Below are 27,022 nucleotides of genomic sequence, written 5' to 3'. Positions count from 1 at the left end.
CAGGGCACACACTCAGGTCTCCAGAGTCCAGAGTAGGGATGCCCGTAGTATGCACATCTGAGCACTGCAAATTAGGGCTGCACTAAAGGGGAAAAATCAGGTCTCCCCAAAGCTTCATTGGCTATCATTTATATATCTATGTGTGTGTGTGTGTGTGTGTGTGTGTGTATACACACACATATATATACACATATATATACACACATATATATACACACACATATGTATATATATAATATATATACACACATACATATATAAAAGTTGATATATATGTATATATATATATACACATAAGTATCAGACAACTTTTGTCCTTGAGAATATCTAAATGTAGTCTGACCTCTGAGTTACTAACATATATGAATTTAAGTTTTAAACCTGAAGTAACTCACAGGCGGTCCAGGTGGTCCGGGTCTCCCAGGGGGTCCCTCACTGCCCTGCAAGGGATATAGAGACCAAAAATCAATGGTTTACACATTTCTACACCAAGTTTATGAACCAGATTGTGCTTGCTCAGAGAGCTGTATTCTAAAATCAATATGATTTTGTTTCAGCCTTGCAAAGTCTTATTCAGCTTGGCCTTTTCTTTCACCTGGGAAAATACATTCCCAGACCACAGGAAAGGTGAATGCCTTTTCCCATACCCCTTTGGATTGCCAGTGTGTGGGCCCTAGGGATCAAGCTTATTTTTAGATGGAGCTAGGCTGCCTGGGTGATCCTGCCCTAGACTTTAAGTGTAGCTGGGGAAATTCTGTCCTTGTCGGGGTGCAGAGTAGCATACTTCCAAGCAGGGACAGGCTTGGGGATATGCCTTCCAGGGTCAGCCCCTCAGTTTCAGCCTCATTTCTACCACCTTCATCTTTGGGGAACCAGAGGACCATCCATATAATCTGACTAAAGTAGAAAATCACACCCTGTGTTGTGTCTTGCGGGAGGAGAAACTTCTTTCACTCCCTAAGGTAATATTAGACTTTACAACCAAGTCAGGCACATCCCGTTGAACAGAAGTGACTGTGGTACAACATTGTCTAAGGAAAATGTTCTTTAAAGTTTAAACAGCCTCAGACATTCTGCTTACAGGAGAAGAAGACTAAAAATGGAATTGTGAAAAATGAATTCAAGCTGAAACCTGAAAAATGGATTTCACTTTTATTTTTATAAAACATACAATGCTTACGGATCCATATTAAGCAAAGATATTATGGTCCCTTTGATGCCTTTAACCAGTTCTTCCTGTAACTGTGCTTTTCTTTTAGAATAATAGCCTCATAAAATCTTTAAGTCCCTTAATGTCATGGGAATGGCAAGAAACGGTTAATTAAAAAAGAATCCAGAGACAGTAAAATTCCTGCCTATAATGCCCCCAAATTTTGAGGGATTTCAGTTCATATCCATGAATTTGATGAAGGATTTCATTCCAATCTCCCCACTTTCTTCCAGTAACAAAAAAAAGTGTCATAAAAACTATTTGTATCTTTATCAATGAAAATAAACTGTAAAGTTTTTATTGCAATGTATCTGCCTGAGAATGAGTGACAACGAGTATATTGTATCTTTCCCCAAACTGCTTTGATGGTGGCTAGCTCTCTAAGACATGTCATCTGCTGGTGACTGCTAGCAATGTCCTCCAGGGAATTATGTCATAGTTCTCATGAACTATGAAAGCACAACAAACAAGGAAAAATATGTGCCTGTTGAAAAGACTCTTTTTTCCTGGCACAATTAAAAGTCGTATTTTCATCCTTGATTGTGCCCCAAAGCTCATCTCAGTGTGGAATTCCCATTAACTTCAAAAGGCAAATCTCTGAATAATTTCCATAGAGAACAGAGAAAAAAGGCTGGTGGGGTTGGGCAAGCTTCTTGGGAAGACTATCAGAAAAAAATGTGCAGAGACTATCTAAAATAAACACATGGCTCCTTTCAAATTTTTTTTTTTTTGAATTCCTTTGCTTCTTGATGCCACTATGCCCCATTTTGGTCATTTCAGGGTAGAAGCCACCTGAGTAGCTTACGTGGATTCTTGATTCTTACTCCCCTCATTTGAGTGCCTAATCTTATTTCACTTGTTGGCTGGCTGTGTCTGGACTTACAGTGTGGAGCCGATTTAGACCTAAAGCGGGTAAACATATGAAGCCCTGTGGTCTTTCTGCCTGAGACTCCTCTGACCATAGCAACCCATCTGTCCAATCAACTAGACTCCCCAGAAAACAAGTGTCCTAATTCCTTAGTGAATTTCCCCTATGACTCTCAAAGGACAGAACTTCCAGATTTTCTCAGGGAGCTGTCTGAAGCCTTGGTACCTGTGGCTGGAGTTCCTGATACAAACCATCTTACCTGCACCTCTTCAGAAGGCTTCCCCCACTCCATCCTCGTACATAGCTAGATGCCAGGACCCTGAATCCAGCTTGGACTTTTACTATATGGCACCAGTGTTCTATTCATTCTTTTTCCCTAGGAACCTGTATTCAGACCAATTTTTGTGTGTATGTCCTTTCAAGCCCCCTACCAGAGTAACTATTCCCTGACATTATTCCTACTTTCAGGCTTTGCTTGATTTTACAGATCTCTCTGTGAATGGTCTCACCTTGCCATCCCCCAAGCCCCAGTTGAGAGAGTAAGTGAGGCATTTCCTCTGTACCTTGTCACCCTTTATTCCCATGGGGCCAGGATGTCCAGTTCTTCCTAACAAGCCCTGTAAAACACAAAACCAAGTTTGTTACACAAAAAACAACTAAATGGCCAAAAGGCACTGGAAGTTGGTTGCTAAAACTGATACGTTTTGAAGGTCATTTGATCCTAATTAAATCAGTCCTATAAGCTTATATGTCTTCAGGCTGATACAGCAGCTGTATCCTGCTGATAAGCCCTTGCAAGGGTAAAATTTGTATTTGTGGTTGCTTTTTCACCTTGGCCAACCACATTTAATGACCTTAATTGGAACCTTTTGATACATTTAAGAATTTAGCCTTGCTGTTTAAATGGCAATTTACATAACATTATGCCTTCCTAAACGAGCTATAATTTTGGTAGCGATCAACATTTTAAATACTTGAAGACGCGGTAGAATTAACAACGTGCATATTAAGTTATGCGATCTGCATCCTACCAATGGAAAATATAATTTAATTTTAATTCTTCTTTGAGAATGGATAGTGAAAATAACCATGGTTCTTTTCACAGCTCTTCTCTTAACTTTTAATTTTAATGTAAAATTTAAAACCAGGTTTGTTCTATACAACTGTGGTGAAGGCATAAATGGTAAGATTTTAATTATGGAGAACCCATGCTTTACAACACAAAGGAACATGATCACATGCCTACTCATGTGGGAAATACAATTTGCATGGGAACTCAAATGAATTGCTGGAGAAGTTGAGACTTGAGTAGGGTTGCTAGATTTAGCAAATAAAAATACAACATTTGGGACCAACTTATGCTAAAAATGTTATTTATTTATATGAAATTCAAATATGACTGCATGTCCTGTATTTTAACAGGCCACTCTACACTCGACAGCACATTAGTGACAGGTTGGGCTTAGCAAGTAAGAAAGGAAAAGAGATATTCACCTAGTGGAAAAATGGAATATGCTTTATTATATAATATTTAGTTTAGGTGAACAGTTTTTAGGAAAACAGTATAACCAAAGACCACGATGTTGTGTTTGAAGGGCAGTGAAAAAAAGGTGTTATCTAAAGTAGATGGTATTTTAATGGATAAATAGGCAAAAAATAAATTGAGTCTGATAATCTTTGGCCCATCTTTTTCCCTTTAAAAATGTATATTCTTAGTTCATGGTACTTAAGAAAGTAAGGGTGTAAACATCTGAATATCTCTTACAAAGGTTAATGATGAAAAATTATAAATAAAAAAAATAGAATGCTCCTTTACATATAACTTCTATTCAAATAGACTAGCTTAATTACAGACTGCTTCTGCTCTCATAGAATTCTGATGACAAATTTCTATGAACCTGAGCAGCCTTAAGTAATACTAAATGAAAACTTGAGACATGGGATGCTATTTTTCTAGGCAACAGCTGGATAATCTACATAGACACACAGAGAACAAAAGGCAATGTGGAATCTAGTTCACCTTGCATCATCCCAGCGGATGGGAACTGTGAATGGAATAGCTTTAGTGAATACTTACAGGGGGTCCAGTGGGGCCTGGAGCACCTGGAAGGCCTGGAATTCCTTGAAGACCCTAGAAGAAATAGTTCCTATCATAAAATCTGTTACATAGTTAGAAGCAAGGCATTTTAGTTGATCAAATATTTTGACTATTGAAATTAAACATCTGTGTTGGCTGAAAACATGATATAGATGATAGATACAAATACCTGCTTTCAAAGGGTAAGGATGGCCAGCTAAAATGCCATGACATGGAATCTGCAGCAAACTTAATTTAATGTGTTTGGTGATTCATAGAGCATTTCTGATCTCACAGAACCACCCCATCAACAATAGCATCACTGAGACTCTGGCACTGCTAAGCATGGCCATACACATTTCAGATTGGCAGAATGCCCATCAAAGAAATACATGATTACACTAATGCTTCATTCAGCTAGTGGAAAAATGGAATATGTTTTATGATATAATATTTAGTTTAGCTGAACAGTTCATTATAAGAAGAAATTTGGCTCATCAGTGAATTTAAATTTAGAACCCTTTAATGGCTTAAGCATAAAAGTGAATGAATATCCCCTCCTTCTCCTTCTCGGAGTTGTAGAATAATGCTAATGATACTGAGTAGGGTTTCTGATACTGATATATTTATATATTCGAAGAAGAGCTGGCAATGCTAACTGTTAGCTTCTGTAATTAATTTTTTTCTTTTACCAAGCGTGTCAACAACAAAATATTAGTTAAATTAGCTATGTAAAATAATATAAAATAATTTGCAACTATTAAAATCATGTTTCATCAAACTACTGGCTAACATAGGAAAATAAAAGTTACAAAATGTTACATAGAGTAACATTTAAATTATTAAAAAATTATCCAGGCACTTCACAAATGATGAGAATGCTAGAAGTTTCAAAATACCTAATCTGGAAACTTTGGTGTCATATTTGTTTCAGAATTCTGAATTTTCTGATTTTTTAATAAAAATAACACAGTGCTAACATTAGATATTATGAAACACTCCCAGTGCACCTGCGGCAGCACCCTCTAATAAACATACAAATATTTCTGTAGTAAAACATGAAATTTTTATCAAGTAGGATAAATAGATCAGCTCCATATGATTTCAGGTCATATTTGACTGCCCAAAGAATTTCCTGAAAATTACAGAAACATTTCCAAGGTTTTCAGAGGTTTCTGAGCTTTGGGATTATAGATCATAATATTACTATTACCAACAGCCCTCCCTGAGCAGTACACATAGGGATAACTTTTATTTTTTTAGTGCTTTTGTGTATTTCACAAATTTTCTATAATAAAACTCAGGTGACTTCTATAATTAGAAATATGTAGTTTTAAAAACCCTTTTGTTATTTCAGATAAACATATGATGTATCAAGGTCTAGGTTGAATGATAACACTTTCAGGATTTAATTTTCTTTGCTGAGTTATCTTTTTACATTGCCAAGCCATTCACTGTTATAACAAAGCTCTTTTACCTTTAACTGTGATGAAACATGCATTTTTATACACATTATAAATATTAGATTGACCATGGAAAAACTACTGCATATTTATTTATGAGATTCTACAGGACCAAGGTTCTATAGAGTCAAGGTTTTTGTGTCAGTGCGATCAATGACCAAGTTCTGCCAGATTGTCCATCTAATGCTAAATGGGGTCATTTGTTACTTCAGGTTTTTTCATGTGATATGACATGAAGAAACATTGAAAAGAATCTCCTTGAACATGCTGAAATTCCTCATGAAATAAGAGTTTGAGGAAAAATCTTATGTATGATTATGTTAAAGAATGTGGATATATTCTTTCTTCAGGATGATATTATCCTCACTGGCAATGCTGCGTGTGTGTGTGTGTGTGTGTGTGTGTGTGTGTGTGCGCGCGCGCACGTGCACACACCCACATGCACACATGCATGCTTAGACATGTGTGGATGGAACACACTGGCATGTTGTATTGGTTCTTTTCACTCCCCACCCTTAACTTATTTATGGGCTTATAAAATTTGAACAGAAACAAATTTCCTTTGGAAATGGCACCTCTAAATGTCTGGAGATTATAAATGCCATACCACAAATTGCTTTATCTCAAAATACCCACATTTCCATAAAATTCTCTCTATATGTACATGTATAAGATATGGGTGTACATATGTATTCTTTTTTTTTTTTTTGCTACTTTTAGTCTCATTACTGAATCAGTCTAGAGATGCTGAGTGAGTCTTTAGGTAGTTTAATTTATAAGCTTGGGACTCATTAACCTTTGATGACCACATTAAACTTTAAAATAAACCTTAGTCCATAAATAAAAAAAAATCATTCTCAGCAGCTTTCTCTGAACAAGCTGAAATTTTGTAGTAAGGGTAAAAGTTACTATGGATGCATAAAGGGCAATAAGATAATTTTAGAAGACAAGATGGTCATTAAAGAAGACAAATACATATTAAAGAGTAGCAGAGTCAATTTAGCATATAATGCCAAACTAAAATCCAAAATAAAATTTATTGCATAGATATTCAAGGGTCATTAGAGCTAAGTTCCTTCTCTGAACAGAGATTTTGATTTTGCAAGTCCTAGCTTAGTTGTGACCAAGAATATTTATTTTTCCATTGCTATAATTTATGGCTGACAATATTTTTCATGGCCTATTTATCAATTATTATCCTGAAATATTGTAGGAAAATCTGCATTCCAAGCAAGAATTCACTCTATGAGAGGTGAGCATGTTCTATTAGTGTCTTATAAGTTGCCACTTTAGTTGTGAAACATCTGCAAAAAACGTAGAGGATACTGTCACTTTCCTCAGAGCAATGAGCAAACAGGCAACTCCTCTCTCTAAGTTCCCAAACAGATTACACTGAAGTCCTCAAAGAGATGAGGTATCCCTCTGTATCTTTCCACTAACAGAACAGACATTTGAGATTTGGTAAGACTAGGTGTTGTGTACATATTAAAATAGCATAGTTTGCTGGCCAGTTGGGGATGCACACATTCTTGGTCAAAGTTTCATTCACCTAAATAAATCAATAAATTATAATTTCAGGTAGTATCTGAGTTCAAGTAGAAGACAAGACAATATTCTTTATTTCCCATCTGTCTGGGAGGAAAAGCCCCTCCAAAAGGCTCAACTGAGCTAGTGTGATATTTCAGGCTTATTCCCACTATTCATGGGAAGTGAAGACACAACTGAAAAGAATCTCCTTCTGAACTTGCTGGAATTCTCCATATGACAAGAGCCTTGTGCAAAATTTTGTGTGCTCTCTGTTAAAGAATCCATAAGATCCACAGTACTTTGCCTTTCCATGGTTTCAGTTACCCATGGTCAACCACTGTCTGGATGCACGTGATCCTCCTTCTGACTTATTGTCAGATCAACAGCAGCCTAACACTATGTCACAATGAATGCCTACGTCATTCACCTTGCTTCATCTCCTCACATAGGCATTTTGTCATTTCACATCATCACAAGAAGGATTAGAGTACAAAAAGATATTTAGAGACAGGGAGAGACTACATTCACCTAACTTTGATTAGAGTATGTGATAATTACTCTAATATTTGTTATTATCATCAATCTCCTACTGTGCCTAATTTATAAGTTAAACTTTATCATGTGTATGTGTATATAGGAAAAAACATAGTATATATAGAGTTTGGCACTATCTGCAGTTTTGGGCATCCACAGGGGGTGGGGTCTTAAAACACATTCCCACAGGTATCGGAGGTCTACTATATTTAAGAAAGAACACAGTAGGCAGTTACCACTGAGCTGCAGTTGCTCACTAAGGCCAGTGCTGCCTCCAGCTTGCCGAGCTCCAGCCAAAGAAGGGAGGTAAGTAAGGAGGTCTCTGGACCAGGGCTCCTATAAAGCAGACTGCCTGCAAATCCACAGCAGGCGGGAAAGTACCCAGGAAGCAACGGGCTACAAAAGCTGCTGGTCAGAGTGCGCCCTCTACTGAAGGGGTGAAGAAACCTCATCATTACAGGCCTGGTACTGTGGCACTTCCCAGAAGCAGATGCTATCAGAAGTTCACTGAACTTCTGATCCACAAACTTCCTTTCTGTGCTTCCTGAGTGCAGCTACTGGTCCTTTGCAGGAAGCAAGTGAGGCCTATGTGCTGGGTCTCTTTGAAGACACCAACCTGTGTGCCATCCATACCAAATGTGTAACAGTTATGCCACAAGACATCCGCTAGTACATGGAGAACATGCTTAAGTATCCACTATGATGGAAAACATTTCATTCTTTACAAAAAAGAAATTGTCTTCTTCTTGTCACTGGTAGTTCTGGGATCAAAAGGTACCTAAGTATATGCTTGCAAATGAAAAAAATAGGGGACAGAAATCAGGTATTGGCAGTTTTTCCATTTTCATTTGTGTGTGAATTTTTAATATAAACGCAAGGACATAAAGCATTAATGCAAGTCAGTATGTTTCAGTAAACACGTTTTAGCAGTTCAACTTTATAACAATTATAAATAAATCTGTTAAATTTTTCTGGACAATGCCAGCATTTGGATTTTTTAAAAACAAGTACATTTCTTATTGACGGCAACTAGGAGGTATTTGTAGCATTTTTATCATAGAGTAGATTCCATCCATTCCCTGTGCTTTTCTGAGTTGTCCTACATGCAAGTACATGTTTTTAATGTTGTCTATATTCTGTGCTCTTCCTGTAAGTTTGCTATTAAAATGCATAAAACTATATATATAAAAAGAAAGAATATACTAAAATAATGGAACGATAATAACGATGGATTTCAGTTTACCAAAAGAGCAAGGTATCGTGTAGAATTAATCAAAACTAACTTCTAATAAATTTAACTTAGAGTCACTTATAAAAAACCTGAATTCCAATTATTTCCTGATCTTTTTATTATTACTTTCTCAATTCCTCTAAAGCCTACTCCTTGGAGCTAGGCAGTTAAATTAAGCTGTTAGACTATTAAAATCAGAGATAGGGCTTGTACATTAGTGAAACTTTCTGTGAAGCATGAAGAAACAAAAGCCAATAACTCTTATTTTGAAAATAAAATGCCTTTACTGCTTTATTTATGGATGAAAATAAATGTTGTATTTCTTTGTTTTTTAATTTTTAACTTGAAGAAAAGCAAGCCAATTCTCACAGTTTTCTAAAATAGAATCAATATTAAAAACAATAACACATGGTGATAATTTGTAATGTGAAATATAACTCTGACTCAAAAAATAGATCTACTTTATACCGTTATGATTTTCAGTACTAACATCAAGGTTAATATATGCCAGATGGCTTACTTACTTTCATTAAGAATTATTAGCATCAAAACTGTTTAAACTAACAACAATTCATCATCCTAATTGGTTTTTCTAAGAGTTAAGGTAAATTATGCAGGAAAAGAATGATATCCTGAGCATCACCATGGCTTAGAGTCAGAAAATTATACCATCGTCTCAAAACTAATTTGACTTTGAACCTTCGTCTGGGGGTAGGCAGCTGGTCTAAACTAGTTGAATCAGATCCTTTTGATAGTTTTTTTTTTCCTCCCAAGAGTATAAAAGTTGAGCAGAGACACAGACAAACCAAGGTCACTAAAGTTGAATCATGTTACAGCAGTGTCCCAGGGAAGTTCTGCTGAGTTCTGGAGCTGCCCTTTTTCCTAGGCTGGTTTTTCAACTATTTCTTCAATTCTACTAGCTACCTTGGGATTCTATGCAGTAAATCTCCTTCCTCCTTCTCCTTGATTTTATCTTGAGAGAGCTGGAATTGCTACCTGCTACATGAAAACAAAAACATAGTAACTGACCTGTCAATTCTGTGCTCTAATTTCCTTATCTCAAAAACTAGACCATACAATACATCAATGGACAATACATACAACTGGACAATACATCAACGTATTATTATTTAAAATGTGTTGACATTTGAAATAACCTACCTTAATCTTTGTTTTTATTTGATTTAACATTAAACATGAGCTATAGAAGAGTTGCTGTCCTTCCTCCGAGTCACATAAAGAGAATCGATAGCAGGACTATATTATCAGAGAAGAGTCTCACCTCGTCACCTTTGTCTCCAGGTATCCCAGGGTAGCCCCGCTCTCCTTTGCTTCCCTAAAAAGACAAGAACTTCAGCTAGTATACTGAATCATTCTGCCATCTTTTAAAACAATGAAAATATCTCTTCTTAGTACATTTGGGACATGTAATTTGGGCAGAGTCAGGAAACAAATAAATGACTTTGCACGTGGCTTTTACACCACTTTTCCAAGATAGCTTTCATAAAAAGTAGTGTGTTTAGAATGAGTTTTGTTGGGGCACCTGGGTGGCTCAGTTGGTTAAGCGTCCACCTCTTGGTTTTGGCTCAGGTCATGATCTCACGGTTTGTGAGTTCGAGCCTCGCATTGGCTCTATGCGGATGCTGCTTGGGATTCTCTCTCCCTCTCTCTGCCTCTTCCCCACTCATACTCTCTTTCCCAAAAATAAATAAAATAAACATTAAAAAATTTTTTAAATCGGTTTTATTTTTCACACTGAATTGGAGGTACCACAGATAGCAGAGGAGAAACTGCCTTACCTTTGGTCCCTCTCTGCCTGGGATTCCTGGGGGACCCCGTGGTCCTGTATCACCCTAGAGGACAGAGCAGTAGAGAAATGAGAGAAGGTGCTATGTGTAACCTACAGGGCCCATCAACGTTCAGCCTGCCATCTTACCTTCTGGGTGATAGAATCATACTTTCCAGGCTCACCAGCGCCTATTTCTTCTCCTTTGTGGCTTTTCAGCCCAGGGACACTGGCTTGGCAGTTGCCACAGAAGTTCTAATGAGTATAGAGATAAGGTTACTGAGAGATTCAGCAAAGTAATCTATAAAAGAGAGATCTGATCAGATATGAACCTCTGTCAGAGATGAATGATAGAGCAACTGATATATCACTACTTTCAGAGAATTGATCCAATTTGGAAAGACTATTTTTTCGTGAGGTAAAAACTACTTATGAAGCTAGTCAATTATATCTGTTGATGACATTGGTGACCTTTGTAAAGCATGTCTATGATGATACTTAAATGGAAGATTCCAAATATATAAGGAAAAGACACATAAGTCAAAAACACAAACTGTTTCAACTGTGTAACTGTATGTCTAAAACGAGAGGCAGTAATAAAGTTTAGAATAACTAACAAGATTACAGAGTTCATACAGCCAATGGCATAAATCATTAAAAAAGAGAGAAAGAAAGAAAAAGCTGTGAAGAAAGGATTTCTCTTTCTGAGAGCAAAATTAGTTGGAGAACCGTACACACAGTTTACCAACATTTTGTCAGTGGAAGCACTCATGTGAGAAATAATTACTTGAGTGACTTGGACTTGACTTCTATGTCAAATCCAAGTGCAGATAGGAAATCTAAGTGGAATTACCTTTCCATTGCCTCCTCTGTAACCTTTAGCTGACGTGGAAAGACTTGAATATAAGTGTCTGAGCCTACAAGATAAACTCCTTATCACATTGTAAAGAAAAAGTGTTTGTGAAAAGCCCTATAAAGGCTTATTTTTAAATTGTTAGAATAAGAATATGAACAGGAAAGGCACAGAATGGGGACCAGTGAGTGGAGGACATAGTTTAATTTTAACAGTTGACAGACGGTAGGACAATATAGGCCTCTTTTCTTCTATCCCTTTCACCAAAGAGAAGAATCTTGAAATGTGAAAAGGGAACTGAAGCTTGCCATTGGCAAGAAAGCTCATGGATATTCGAGTTCAATATTTTTGACTCAGTGAATATCAGAACAAGTCTGATTTCCAAAAATATGCTCCTTGGAAGGCTAATTCTGTATGCTATTGAAAAGGTTCTGAGGCAATTTCCCTAAAAACAGCTGGATTAAAGAGTTCTCTTCATGGTGGTCCTTCTCAGAGCTGGTATATATAACAAGGAGCCAGAGTGTGTGATATCTCCCAAAACTAATTTTGCCATTAGGATCTTTTCACACAGCTGATGTATTGGTAGAGGAATTTAAAAAATACATATATGTTTGTAGATCCACCACTTATAATATCTCAGGCCTGACCTCATTTTCTTTAGGTTTGGATTGCCAGAATGGTAAATCAAGGGAAATGATTTGCCTGCCATGTAAGTGGCTCAACTTGAAAAAAGTCTTTAGATTTTTGTATAGAGAGAATAAAGATGCATCAATTATCAGCCAGTGTACAATCTCACTCAAAGAGGGACTGACACACAGATTAACCCAGAGGAAGGTCTTTGAAGGGATGTCATTTGGGCCTGGAATTATGTCAGTTTTTTACTACACTTTAATCAAGGGTATTTTTGAAAACAGAAAGCAGATGATCACATTCGCTACATAAAGACTCTGAACAGAGAGGGAGACTTCATGCGTTGGGAAATAGGATCGGATTTTAAAATTACATTAAGTTGACCTAATAGATCCAATCTCCAATCTAAACAACACACTTTCCTGTATTTGGGGGACAACACGCTTTCCTCTTCTATGGGATGCAGTGTGTTGGGACTGTCAGTGGAGGTATCCTGCCTGCCTCTCACCAATCAGCTTTCCTGGGACTCAGAAACTCAGGGAGATGACGTTAGGGCTCGAAAAGTGGTGGAGCACACTCATTAAAGGGATGCTGCCCTGGTGAAACTATCAATTATGTCCACTTCTGAGGTGTTTGTGTAGTCCTGGCTCTCCTTGTCAGAGTCTACTCACGGTCTTTTTGTCTATTCTGTGAGCCACCCCATATTCTGTCGGGATATGCATTTCTGCTGAAGTGTGTACATCTTGATCCTAACTATTCTGGGATGGTTAGGTATAACTCTTACAATCCTGCCACTTTCAACATTACTGTCCTTGTGAAGAACCTAAGATAATGTCTGGGGACCTGTGTTCCTGGGTTCATGTTGCACTTTCTAGCTGTGTGACTCTGAGGAAGCTACTTAGCTACTTAGAACTTCAGTTTCTAATATATAAAACGGGGATACTAGCACAACCTAAATTTACAGGATTATTGTGAAGATTAAGTGAGACGATTTAAGTAAAGCAGTGTATTGCCTGCCATGTAACTAGCTCAACTTATATAAGATTTTCCTAAAATCCCCCCCAAATATTCTCTTTTGACTTAAAAGAAACTGTTGACTTCTGAAAGTCTTAAAAATCTCCTCTAATATATTTTTATATTTATATTTATGTTTATATATATATTCTCTAAACTAATATCCAGCAAACACTTATACTAGAATTCTTGAGTCTTTGAATTTAATTCAATAGATATTTAATTTAATTTAATAAATTAACAAATTTAGTAATTTGATAAAATTTATGTAAGTCATTGTACAAACCATTGGGCTAAATGGTAGGAATATAAAATAAATCACATTTATACACATATAGCATAAGTGTGTGTGTTTGTGTGTGTGTGTGTGTGTGTACATATACATTGTACGTTCATATATAGACAGGTAGGACACATAAGGCTTGAGTATAATGTGAAGCGGAACAGATTTTCATATGGGTTCACTCAATCTTAGCATACCATGAAGAAATATGCAAATACATAACCTTACAAGTGTCCCATTATCATTCTTTCTCATCTGTGTTACACATAAAATACAGGGTAGTATTAAAGAAAAAAATGGTAGCAAGATTTATCCCTTATGAGATGAATAATGGGTAGAGATAGTTTTTACTTAACAGAGTAACAGGTGTTAGGGCAATTGTTGGCTTTGGAATTTTGCAGCTCACTTTGTAAAATCCCATGACATCAAAGCACAGCCTTGCAAGCTGGCTGTTTATTGAGCAGCACTGGTTTTCAACCTGGGACGGGTGAGGGTAGCTCCAGTGAGAAGGATCAGGTTTCACAGCAGTGAGCCAGGGGTGGTAAACACCCATGAAGAGAAAGCTGTCCCTCCAGAGGAGAGAATGGTCTACTCAAGGGTGTTGATGACACTGTTCCTCCCATGTAGCTCAACTCAGAAGTACCACTTTCATCCCCCCACCCCTTATACCCAAACAGACAGGGATGTAAAGAAGAAGAGAATGGAGGGGTTAGTAAAAGTGGCACAAGATACATAAAAATATGTGTTCCTTTTTCTATCTAAAAGATGTTCTGCCTTTTAAAAATTGAATTTTAGTTCAGGCTAAGCAATTAACTCAGTTCTGACAAAGATTTCCTTCCTAATTTTTCCTAAAAGTTAATACATAATTTCTTACATAGCAACAGAATACCTTGAGCAAGACACCGATGTCTCCCAAGAGAGGAAGTGCAATCTGCAGTTAAGGAGAAAAAAAACCCAGTATGTGTTCATACATATACGTGCACATGATACAATACAAACATATAATACAATGCAGATGTTTTCTTCTCCAAGTGTCATGTCAGTTGAGATTTGTCATGGAGTTTCTAAGAGGCTCACTGTCAGAATGGTTGGCTTTCACGTTATATTTCATAGGACACCGGCAGACCTCATAACTGCATCTGAGAAATATTCACTACTCCTGTGCTATGAACATGTGAACACACCCAGGTTGTCGTTCTGATTCTGCATCTCTATTTTATATTTTCATGACACGGCAACCTTTATGCCAACACTAATATAGTCTTGGTTTTGAATAATACATAAAGGTAAATCATTTATTAAACGGAAGTCACCACTCTGCCAAGCAAATTATCAGGCTGTTGACAAATATGAAAAGTACACAATGAATTTGCCTTAAAGTTCTTTCTCACTGAAGTTCAAAAGAGCCAATAGGTGGCTTACGTGATATGCAAGAGAGACACTGAAGGAACTTGGGCAGTGTTCCGGCCTTGTGTCTTAAAATGTCCTTTCAGAGAGGCACTGTAAACCCAAGTAACACTTTATAAGAATTCTGGATGATGCACACATGATTCACTCAGCAGTGAAGTGAAAGTAAGGCCAAAATATGCCTCTGCACGTAGCTTATAAAGGCACTCACGGCACAGCCAGTGTGGGAGGGAGAAGGATTTGGGAGACTTAGAACCGAGAGGCCAGATTTGGATTTTATCATATAAAACTCTTAATACAATGTCATGTACCATATGGCCTCTCAAATTATAACTGCCGATTCTGAGGCTATTTAAAGGGATTTCACTGTTGCTCAAAGCAAGGTTCATCCTGAAATAAAACTTTGGAACACACATTTAGTGCTTAAGCCCATTTTTCAAGAGCCTACTCAAGCCAGTTTTTGTAATTTAATCACTTCAGTGTTTTAAGGCCACAGAATCAATGGATATTCACCCTGTTGTAGGTAACTTACCTGAAAACTTTCATTTAGAAAAATGAAATTCATTTAGTCAATGGCATTAGAAAGAATAGAAATTGTGGCTATATATTTCAACTCAATTTTCCATGGGATGGAGACATTATGTGCCCAGGCACAGCCTGGGGCAAAATTGTAGAGCTGAATTATACCCTTAGGAAATAAGTATTCATCACACGCACAAAAATGCTGATGCAGCTTGAATTTTCACCCCTCTACAAAATAATGGGGATAAACAAAATCACCAAGCAGTTACAGAGCATTCTAATTAGTTTGGACAGCAAAAGTTGCTCGGTAGGCTATTTGGCTTCTGGGTGCATTAAAGATACATAAATCAGGCACAGTCTGTTGACATACCGGGTCACCTGGGGGGCCTGGCAGACCTGGCTTTCCATCCCTCCCTGGAGCTCCCTGAAAAACAGAATCATTGTGTTCAAATCCTTGCACAGTGGCACGGGTGCAGAGTAAAATGGGTGGTGGGTAGGAGGAGGTACGGATGGTCCTTACATCATTCCCTGGGGTCCCTGGAGTTCCTGGCAATCCAGGGAGACCTCGAGGACCCTGGAAATGGGGGAAAATAGTTACTTATGGGGACAGTTTTTCAGTAATTTTCCCCAAGTAAGCAAGCTGGATTTGCTGTGCCAAATAACTTGGTTAAGTAGCTTACCTGAATACCTGGCTCTCCAGCTGGTCCTTGCGAGCCCTGAGTAGAATCAGATCCAATTATCAGAATTCCTCCAGAAATACCCATAAATTATGCAAGTGGGATCAAGAGCTATGTATTGTAACTTACTTAGTCGAACAACAGGGCTTGCCAACTTGCGCACACTGAAAACTCTCTGTGATGATGGCTAAGACCTTTGGATGGTAGGTAAACACTTAACCAGATGTCTGTTGCTTGGAACCTGAGCATGGCTTTGCTCAGATGCCTGGGATATCTGTCTCTCTCAGTACCATCATGTGTTCCTCCACCTTCACAAACACACAATGCACCCAAATTCTAGCTGTTCAGAAACTCCTGATAAAGTAATGAGCTCAGGACTTCCTTTCCTTTCTGCTTTCTACTTTCTACTTTGAGTCATTTCCCTATTTGAAGAAATTGCCAGAATCAGTGTTCAGTGACAGCAGTAGAAAGTAAAGCATCAATCAGCTATTCTTTTCTACTTTAGAAAACTGGAATTTGGGGTAATAAAGAGGAGGCTGGGAAATTATCAGTGAACCTAATGACGATAGCTCTATCCCTGTTACATAACCACAGACTGAGGAAGGAGGAACTGATGACCTAAGTAAGTAAAGGGCTGGGTTCTCAGCTGTTGACTTCAGTAACTGCCTACCAACATTTCCTTTCTTATTTATTTGTTTATAAAATGTTTATTTATTTGAGAGACAGAGAAAAGAGAGCGCACATGTGAGCAGGGGAGACGCAGAAAGAGAGGGGGAGAGAATCCCAAGCAGGCTCCATGCTGACAGTGCAGAGCCTGACATGGGGCTAGATTGAATGAACCATGAGGTCATGACCTGAGCTGAAATCAAGACTTGCACAGCTAACCCACTGAGCCACCCTGGTGCTCCTCTTTTCTTATTTTATAAAATAAATATTCATATGTATATGAATTCATATGTATATGTAGCTTTAGTCAAAGCTACTTTTTGTTCCCTTTCTATTTATATTGTGACCTTAGTTATTAATATATTTTTTATTTTTTGCTTCAATCTCTTTCACTCCCTTAATAGTTTCCTGATCTGTGTTTTTACTTTGTTTAATCTTCCATCTCAGTGGTCTTTTATATTCTTTCCCTACAAAATCGATCACATACAATATAACCATTCACTATTTATGCCTTCTTTTAGCTTTTGTGATAACTTCATTACAAGGCCAATTTCCCAAATTAATGTCACTAGAATAAGTGTTTATTTCTACTTTTCTCATTCCAAAATCTTTTATGTTTTTTCATAGTAAATAAAAAGTTTTATCTCATTACTATTTAGTCAACAAGTACGCACATGGGGGTCATTATTATCAGGCACTGTCCTTGTAGCTAAAACTGGGCATGAAAAAAATGGGCACTAAAAGCTGCCCATTCTTTGTGTTCACTATTATAAACAACTTCTATTATCTCTTCCTGAAGATATTACTGAAGAGATTTTTGACATCATCTCATTTATACACACTCCATTCACTTTAAATATTCACTTTTTATTTTTTCATTAAAAACAAACAGTAATATACAAAACCCTATCTTAGGCATGTGTACAATCTTACACACATTCATTTGTACTTTTTAAAATAGAGAAGAGAGGAACAAAGGGTTAAATAACTGCTCCTAATCCAAAATCAGTGTCTGTGAGATCAGCATCTGTAGGTCAGCAAACAGTAAGCACCTTCTCTGTGCTCAGTGACTTAACCCCAGTGCTCATTAATCCTCTCTGTCTGGTTAGTGCTTACTTGCATTTCCTCTTCTGACCATTTCACTCTTTTCTTCTTCTTTTTTTTAAGTTTATTCATTTTTCTTTTTGAGAGAGACAGAGAATGATGGGGGAGGGGCAGAAAGAGAGGGAGACATGGAATCCGAAGCAGGCTCCAGTTCTGTACTGACAGCACAGAGCCTGATGCAGGGCTCAAACCCATAGACCGTGAGATCATGATCCAAACCAAAGTTGGATGTCCAACTGACTGAGCCACCCAGGCGCCCCTCATGTTTCTCTTCTTATTCAAATTTGTCACTGGGTTTTATTTTACTGTTGGAATGGACAGGGTTTCAAAAGCTTGATAGAATTTCACTTACTGTTGGGCCAGGAACTCCCAGCCCTGGGGGACCTCTGTCACCTGGGGAACCATGGACACCTGGGAGTCCTCGTTCACCCTGTGCAATGAGAGGCTTCTGTGAGTGCGAGGGTCGGGGGACAAAAAATTTCAGGCTGTATTTTATTTTTAATTCTTTAGAAATAATCTATGATATTTTTATACCTTTGGCCCACGTGGACCAGGTGCTCCAGGATTTCCATCTAATCCCTACAATAAAAAAAAAGAGATAAATACATTTCTTTTTCTAAAAACATTAAAAGCATCTTAGAAGTTATAACTCAAAAATGTTTTGTTGTTCTTCATCTTTCTTGAATAAACCCTTTTCTATAAAAGAATAAGGAACAGGAAATGCAGATTTCCACCAGGTTATAGATTTTTGTATAGTTACTTTAACAAATAAGATGTTTTCATTTTTAGGGGAGGTGGGTGGGGGATGGGTGAAATAGGTGATGGAGATTAAGAGTACATTTAATCATGATGAGCACTGAATAATACAGGGAATTGCTGAATCACTGTATTATACACCTGAAACTAATATAACACTCTATGTTAACTACACTGGAATTAACATTTAACACTTAATAAAAAAGATGTTTTTATCTTTAAAATAAGGCATCTAATACTGAGAACTATTTATTATCAATAATTAATATAAAAAGTCAAAGAGGAGGAAAAAAAAGGCATGTGAAATAGGCTTATTGGTTATTTAGACTTTTCAGCTATTCAGTTTTTGTTATGTCCTGGAAATAGCCTGGGCCACAAGGACATTTTCTGCATATGACCATCATTGGCCATGCCTGCAGAGCCTCTGGAAAGAAAATTTCAGGCAGCTCTTCTGTTTTAACATAGCATCCTGGGAAGGTTTATGATTTAAAGCTAGTGTATCTTACTAGGCTCCATAGATCCCTAAAGAGTTCATGCAGAAGATTCAGGGAGGCCTATGAATCTTTCAAAAATGTATGTAAAATGGGTATGCGCATTTTCTCAGAAGAGAGCCCTTTGCTTGCATCAAATTTCCAAAGAAGTTAGATCTCTTATCTAAAGAACAAGATGAATATTTTGTTTTCTGCAGACCTCAACTTATTCCTATACTTGTGATCTGAACCTGGGAATACATGAAGGGTAATTAATGAACTTTCAAGGGAAATATTAGTAAAAGGGCTGTTACTTACTGGTTCCCCTGGCAGGCTTTTCCCTGGAGGACCAGCCTCACCTTTGGGACCTGGAAGCCCAGGAGGGCCTATAATCCCACCTGGATCTCCCTGAGGAAAAGAAAATTGTTCAGGTTCACGGTGGGAGCTATGGAGACAGCAGTTTTCATTGCTTCAAGTTGTAGCCAAACTTCATTTTCTCACTCATTCACTCATTCAGCCCTATTTATGGAGGGCCTCATTCATGTCAGGCACTGTTCTAATTATCTTAGGTGCACTTAGATTTTGTGGTGAGGTATGTTACAAGTTTAGCAGTATCATGCCATATGTATAAATATATGTGTGTATAAATGTATGCACAAAAAGAGCATCTACTCAGAAAGTTCTTTAGATGATCTTCATGTTTTCTTTAAGTTCCTTTCCAGTAATGGTTCAACAATTAATATGTGTCTGTACATACCTTGCACAATCCTGGCAGCCTTGTCTTATCCTTTTGCTGCACCTACCCACCCCCACCTCCCAAATCGCAGTGCCCTTCTGATCCTCTGTCTCTCCCTCCCACCTAGTTACTCAATGCATAAAATGTATACCTTTTCTCCTTTAATGCCTTGCTTTCCTGGGATACCATGTTCTCCTGGCAATCCCTAGAAAATTCAGAATTAATGGGAAAGAACAATTAGAATATCTCTTATTATGAGAACATATGTATCTGTGAGTCTTTGTCATGAGAACAGAATTGTAACATGTAAACTATAAGAGGATGGGTTGGTTTTGGCCTGTTAAAAAGGAAAACACATTGGTGAAAATATGTGGTTTGTTGTTTCAAGTGAAGTAACCTGGAGGTAATGGAAAAGAAACTAAGGGAGAATTGAACCAAATGCCCCATTCATATTATCGCCAATAAAGGGTGAAGGGATGGTGGTTGGTAGCATCACAGCACTATTTAGAACAACAATGGAGTAAACAGGAAGATATACCCTTATTATGTTTGGCAACAGTGGCTCTTTCCCTTTTGATTTTATTCTCTTTCTTAGCTCCAATTACTATCACTTCATCTCACTCTTGGTCACTTATGGCTCCACCTGTGCCACCAACATTTTATTCTTTTCATGAGATCTCTCCGTGAGGTACACCTATATTGGTTCATTAAATGGCTTGGGGAGGGGGGGGGGCGCAAGAAAAAGCTTTGCCCACAAACTGAATGTTCAAAGTACAAGCAGAACAAAGGCACAGAAAGACCTCTGGAGGCAGAGTCAAGAAGCATAGAGAATAGAGCAAGAGGTCATGGGACTGTTCCCAAGATGATAGGAAAAGGAGAGATTCCAATAGTTGCATAGAAAGTGCTGGAATTGTGGCTACATAGAGATAAGTTTCCAAGAAATTTTGGCCAAGCATTTCTGTTGTTATGCTCAAGTGAGGACTGATGGTGAATCTTAGCTCCCAAGTGGTTAGAAGGCCAGGCTAGGGAGGTTGTCCAAGGAACAAAAGGCTTAGTGGGGGAATGGATAGAAAAATGCATTTAAAGGACAACAGAGAGAGAGACAGACAGACAGACAGAGAGACAGACAAACAGAGAATAGTGAGACCACTAGAATTAGGTTCTAATGCAACCTGAGGACCATCTTTCAATGGCATTATAGAAATATTTTCTGCTAAAAGATTTGCTCTTTTTGGAGGCTCTTGCAATAAAACAGTAACAGAAGCTTTGGAAGTGCCTTTTTTTGGATAGAGAATTGAGCCAAAGTCATGCATAATGAAAATGCTTTCTTTCTTTCTTTCTTGGTTTTCCTTATTTCTTTTGACGTTTCCAGTCTTCGCTACTGTTGGTACACCTCTAACAAGCATGTCCAAAATGATGATTTAGTTAACCTGACTTCCAAAGACTGATTTATTAGGCTAATGATATTCAAAAGGATCTCATGTGAATATATGAAGGTGCTAGCAGCCTTCCTGATAACCCCTGACACTAGGTTTGATCAGTCTTGGCAGTAGATGTGACCCATGTCTTTGGAAAAGGTGGTACAACTCAGTCACATGAAAACATACTGACATTCTTTAAGACATCGATTTAATTTCCACATATCAAAGAGACCTGTATTTACTATACATACAATATCTCCTGGTGGTCCTCTGGGTCCCATAGAGCCTTCAGGTCCTTGCTGACCCTAAAAGAAAGGTGATATGTAGTTCAACTTTGTTAAAAAACAGATTGTCCTTGAATATATATAAAACATGGTATGAACTTCATCTGTAGAAAGACGGGCTTTCTACCATCCTACCTTCTCTGAATAATTCTGAAATGTGCTTTGGGCTGACAAAGATAGTTTGAAGATGTTCTCATTTAAATGGGTCTTTTCCCACCAGCAAGTGAGGCCATGATAACCTCCCTCACCCATTGGTGGGAGCGCATCACATCTCTCCTGCACCTCCCAACAGCTGGTCTTTCTTGGGACACCCCTGCGGAATCCCACATGGGGAACTCAAGCATCTCAGAGCTGCATAATTTGGGCTTAGAAATTGAATCTTGAGTCCTGTTCATTTTAAGGATATAGTTCAGGGTCATAGGTTTTGCTCACATTATTGACTCATAAAGGGTTTAGGGATGCTATTGTGAATATGCTTTGAAAAAGAGTTTAAAAATCTTACTGTGAACCAGAAAGCACAATTACTATGTGTGTAATAAATGCAGCCAATAGGGGGGGAAATCACCATGGCAACCTGATAAAATCTCTGAGAACGTTTGTGAAGAAAATGAGTGGCACACCAAAGCACTTTGTTTTGTACAGAAATGGCTATAACTCCAAAATTATTTCCTCTTTAACTCAGTCATTTCTTATATACCTTTAGTCCTGGACTTCCTATTAAACCGGGGGCACCAGGATCTCCAGGTTCGCCCTAAACATGTGGGTGGGAAGGACAGTGAAATGGTTAATGTAATCTTCACAATCTCATTAGGTTGGAGATGCCATAAAGAAGGTTATGAGATTACCTTTATTCCCTGTGATCCCATTATCCCAGGTTCTCCCTGTAAAACAAAACAAAACAAAACAAAAAAACAACCATTTATGTAATGCTTAAACTCAGATGGGGATGAGCATCTCTAATACTTGAATTCATCTGCATTTCTACTAATTAACATAGAATAAAGGGGGAGATTATGGACAGCATGATGAAGTCAAGGAGGGGGTCACTCTAAAACATGATTTAAAATACTTATTGATATCAAGTAAATAATAACTCCTATTTTCTTTCTTCTTTATAATAGTTTTCTCCCCAGTATCCCTTTTGACTCTACAATGATATCTCATTAGCAATCATTGCATTCTCTACTTAGCTGACTTTGTTATGATTTGCCACCAGCTCATCCTATATCTCAGTGAATTAAAACCTCAGATGAAGAAGGAAAAGAAAGAGTGGAATTTAAGTTTATATGTCATGGTGATTCTACTATTGGGTATATGTACTTAATGAAAAAAAAAACAAAAAAATTAAGGTTACATAAAAGAGTACAATATTGGCTGTAATGAGTTTGCTTTTCTTATTTTCGTGACTTATTATTGATCCTTTTGATATAATCACCCCATTTGATAAATTTAATTTGTACCATTAACAGAATTTTTGAAAAAAAACTGTATCTTATATTTTAATTTTATATTTTAGATATATTAAGTGTGTACCTTTCAAGACATTCATGTCCCATTACAAATAGTAATGGTTAAAGAAAATATACACTACCTAAGCCAAATGGTGCCATCAAATGATAAAACTTAACAAGGTTTAAAATTTCTCATTTATCAAAATAAGAGTAAAAAAATCACAGAGGAAAAAGTAAAATGCTCAGAGAGGTTATTTTATCAAATCTATTAGACTCCACAGTAAACATACCAGAAATCAGAGAGATAGAAATCGATGAAGTAGAAAACACAAGATAGTGATAAAACATCTACTTACTCTATCTCCCTTTTCACCTTTTGTAAAAGCTTCCCCCTAGGAAAATGGGTAGAAAACAGAAGCAATTATAAACACTTTTGGAAATAAACTCTCCAAAACTGGATATGGATGAATCCTGCAGGCCAAACTCAGGCCTCTGTCGCAAAAAAGTCCCTGAGATGACTCAGAATGTCACACAGTCTGCTTTGCGCAGTTTAAAGGGAACATATGAGAATTAATTAAAAAACTCATATTCCCAAGTGAACAGTAAGTTAATCATTCTAATACTATTTTGAGAATCCTGAGTGGAACAAATTGGAATGCTGCCCAAGGCTGAAGCTTCCTTTTTCATGGTTCACATAGAAGCTGATCACATTCTCTCTCTCCCTGCACCTCCTCCCCGCCCCCCCCCAAACACACATATTGAGGCTTTCTCTCGTTAGCTTTTCTGTTCCTCAAGTCACATGTATGCGGTTTCATCTACTTTGCACAACAGTGCTGTGAGGAAGATATGGTCCCATTTCAAGTATGAGGAAAGAGACTCAGAAAGGTTCTGCGTAACTGAGTTATTTCCCCTAAAATAGCACTCACCCATTTTATGTCTCCTTGTTTATCTTGCCTATAAACTCTGTGAATGTAGAGATTTAATTGATCTCAACTATCATAGTATCTCTGGTGTACTGTTGGTGCCCAGTAAAAGTTTATTAAATTAGAGAATTTAAAGTTATGCAGACATAACAGTAATAGCTGATGTTCATTAAATCCTCATAATGTATCAAACACTGATCTAATCAGTGTTCTAGTTCCTTCTTATGTGTCACTGGGGTAGGTACCATTATAACACCCATTTATGGATAAGGGAAAATGAGGCACAGAGAAGTTAAGTAATTTCCCCAAGTCACATAGCCAGTGAGAGGTCATTCAGGATTTAAACCTAGACAACCTGAATTCAAACCCAGGCTTTGGTTACTCATTCTTATTTGATTTGTAATTTGATTTACTTATTATTTGAAATGAGTGAATTGACAATAAGATGGAAACCATACATCAAAAATTTTTTTCTCTTGCATATGAAAGTCAAGAGAAAACATGAGAACCACAGGTAAATAATACTATGCTTAAAGGTCCTCTTAGGGACTGCTGGTCTTTTAAACAAATCACTAATGGGAGATAAGTGGTTAGTAAATAAAACTCTGTGGTTTGCACCTCATGTCCTATGTGCTCAGGACTAGAGGGTTCACCTTATTCTCTTCCATATTTCCCAGCAATCTTACAGTTACCCGGGGGGCAGGCAGCTAGTATTGGCAATGCAATGTGAGCAGATGTAACATGTGTTACTGCAGGCTGAGGTAAGGAGGAGCCCAGTCCTGATGTTCCAGTCCCACTTTCCCCACAGTGGTGACCGAGAAGGTTGTGTATATCAGATGGCTGAGTTACATGGGGTAATCAGCCTGGTACCTGAATGCAGTGAGGGTCAACCCCACTCCTCCCAACCCAACCATGCTGGGCATGCAGCATGAGCAAGAGATGATCTTTCTTGCATTAAGCCACAGAGATTTCAGGGTTAATGTGTTACCTAGCATAACTTAGCCTACCCTGTTATGCCCCATACCTAGCCAACACGATTAAATCTCTTATTTTTGGTTGGTGTGCTGGGTCGCTCAGCTGGTTAAACATCCAATTCTTGATTTCAGCTCAGGTCATGATCTCACAGTTCATGAGTTCAAGCCCCACATCGGGCTCTGCATGGCCTGCTTGGTATTCTCTCTGTCCCTCTCTCTGTCCTTCCCCTGATCACACTCTCTCTCAAAATAAATAAATAGAGCTTAATTTTTTTAATCTCTTATTATTGGTTAATTGCTATACATTAAATAAGAGCATTATTTATAATCTTGTCTTTCAGCCTTAATTCAAAAAATTCTATTTGATTTTTAAGAGATGATGTTATTTAGATATAAGCATGGGCCACATTGCTTCTATAACTGCTTATTTGCTTATATCACATTGCTTATATCATGCTTATTTAGAGCCACTGTGAATCCATATTGATTAAAGTAACAGGTTAAAAAAAACAATAATAAAAAACAAAACCAGGAGCCTGGTTATCTCAAGACTTGATATTTAGTCCTAGCTCCAATGGTCACTATCTGTGTCAAGTACCTTGCCTTTTAGAACCTCTCTTTCTTTATCTGAGGTTTAACCAGATGATCTCTTTTAAGTATATTTTAGCTCTGATATGTTACACATAAAGTTATATTCTAAATGTTTAGTAGTGGGGGGGAAACTGCCATTCAGGATAAATGGTTCAGAACTCAAATCTGTATGAAAATCATTCCTCTTTTTGGGACTTTTGGTGATTTTGTTAAGTCAGGTCCAGAATCTGTTCTGGAATAGAGTGTGAGAGGGATGCCTGGGTGGCTCAGTCGGTTAAGTGTCCGACTTTCAGCTCAGGTCATGATCTCATGGGCTGTGGGTTTGAGGCCCATGTCGGGCTCTATGCTGACAGCTCAGAGCCTGGAGCCTGCATCAGATTCTGTGTGTGTGTGTCTCTCTCTCTGCCACTCCCCAACTTGTGCTCTGTCTCTCTCTCAAAAATAAACAAACATTAAAAAAAAAAGGAAAGAAAGAAAGTGTGAGACCACAAAGGGCTAAACTCTGCATAACATTGTAAAAATGTGTTTCTTTTATGTGGGGGGCAGAGAGGAAGGCAGGCAAGATCTTAAAGTAGTTCCCCCTCATCTGTGATTTCACTTTCCATGATTTGTCACTCACAACCAACTGCAGTTTGGAACCAGATGATCCTCCTTCTGAGGAATCATCATGTCAATAATAGCCTAATACTATGTCACAACACCTACATCATTCACCTCACTTCATCTCTTCACGTAGGCATTGATGATTTCACTTCATCACAAGAAGGGCGAGTGCAGTACAAGATATTCTGAGAGAGAGCACATTCACATAACTTATCACAGTATATTGTTATAATTGTCCTATTTTACTATTAGTTATTGTTGAGGGTCTCTTGCTGTGCCTAATTTATAAATTAAACTTTACCATAGGTATGTATGTATGTATGTATACGAAAAAACAGTGTATACAGTTGACCCTGAACAACACAGGTTTGAATTGCATGGGTTTACTTATATGCAGATTTTTTTATAGTACAGTACTGTAAAATGCATTTTCTCTTATGATTCTCTTAGTATTTTCTTTTCTCTAGCTTCCTTATTGTAAGAATACAGTACAATACACATAACATACAAAATATGTGTTAATCAGTTGTTCATTGGTCAACAGTAGGCAATTAGTAATTAAGTTCTGGGGAGTCAAAAGCAATATGAGGATTTTCAACTATGCTGGGGCTTAGTGCCCCTAGCCCCCATGTTGTTCAGGGTCAACTGTATAGGGTTCGGTACTATTGGCGGTTTTAGGCATCCACTGGAGGTCTTGGCACCTATCCTCCTTGAACAGGTGGGACTACTGTACAGGGACGTGGAATAATTAAGGGATTAAGAGGGAACTGGCAAAGAGAAAAGTTAAAAGGAAAAGAAGTCTGTTTCTCCTATGTAAGGCAGATAGGGCCAATGATAATCTCAGTGGGGTAGGTGGGCTGCCCCCAAACGTCCGTGGTGGGAGAGAAAGCCAGAGCGAATCTCCTAGAAGCTGTGAAGTCCCCCAATCATTGCTACAAAGAGCATGATCCAAGGGCCAACA

At 37.8% G+C, this 27,022-nt stretch overlaps 1 protein-coding gene across 1 annotated transcript in view; it reads right to left on the bottom strand.

The window, feature by feature from the left end:
* Nucleotides 1-27,022, bottom strand: part of COL19A1 (collagen type XIX alpha 1 chain) — a 350,833-nt gene that overhangs the window by 48,332 nt on the left and 275,479 nt on the right. The window contains exons 21-38 of the mRNA XM_040473872.1: nt 23,327-23,362; nt 22,365-22,400; nt 22,217-22,270; nt 21,487-21,540; nt 19,966-20,019; nt 19,397-19,486; nt 18,387-18,431; nt 18,205-18,282; nt 16,086-16,121; nt 15,926-15,979; nt 15,776-15,829; nt 14,366-14,407; nt 10,847-10,951; nt 10,710-10,763; nt 10,193-10,246; nt 4,156-4,209; nt 2,642-2,695; nt 396-440 (exon numbers count right to left, since the gene is read on the bottom strand). Coding sequence (XP_040329806.1) covers nt 396-440; nt 2,642-2,695; nt 4,156-4,209; nt 10,193-10,246; nt 10,710-10,763; nt 10,847-10,951; nt 14,366-14,407; nt 15,776-15,829; nt 15,926-15,979; nt 16,086-16,121; nt 18,205-18,282; nt 18,387-18,431; nt 19,397-19,486; nt 19,966-20,019; nt 21,487-21,540; nt 22,217-22,270; nt 22,365-22,400; nt 23,327-23,362 — 999 coding nt within the window. The remainder of the gene's footprint in view (nt 1-395; nt 441-2,641; nt 2,696-4,155; nt 4,210-10,192; nt 10,247-10,709; nt 10,764-10,846; nt 10,952-14,365; nt 14,408-15,775; nt 15,830-15,925; nt 15,980-16,085; nt 16,122-18,204; nt 18,283-18,386; nt 18,432-19,396; nt 19,487-19,965; nt 20,020-21,486; nt 21,541-22,216; nt 22,271-22,364; nt 22,401-23,326; nt 23,363-27,022) is intronic.

This window comes from Herpailurus yagouaroundi, unplaced genomic scaffold (assembly GCF_014898765.1).
Source record: "Herpailurus yagouaroundi ecotype Mexico unplaced genomic scaffold, PumYag 139, whole genome shotgun sequence".
NCBI classification, from domain to species: domain Eukaryota; kingdom Metazoa; phylum Chordata; class Mammalia; order Carnivora; family Felidae; genus Herpailurus; species Herpailurus yagouaroundi.
This window is presented reverse-complemented; position numbering and strand designations above follow the sequence as displayed.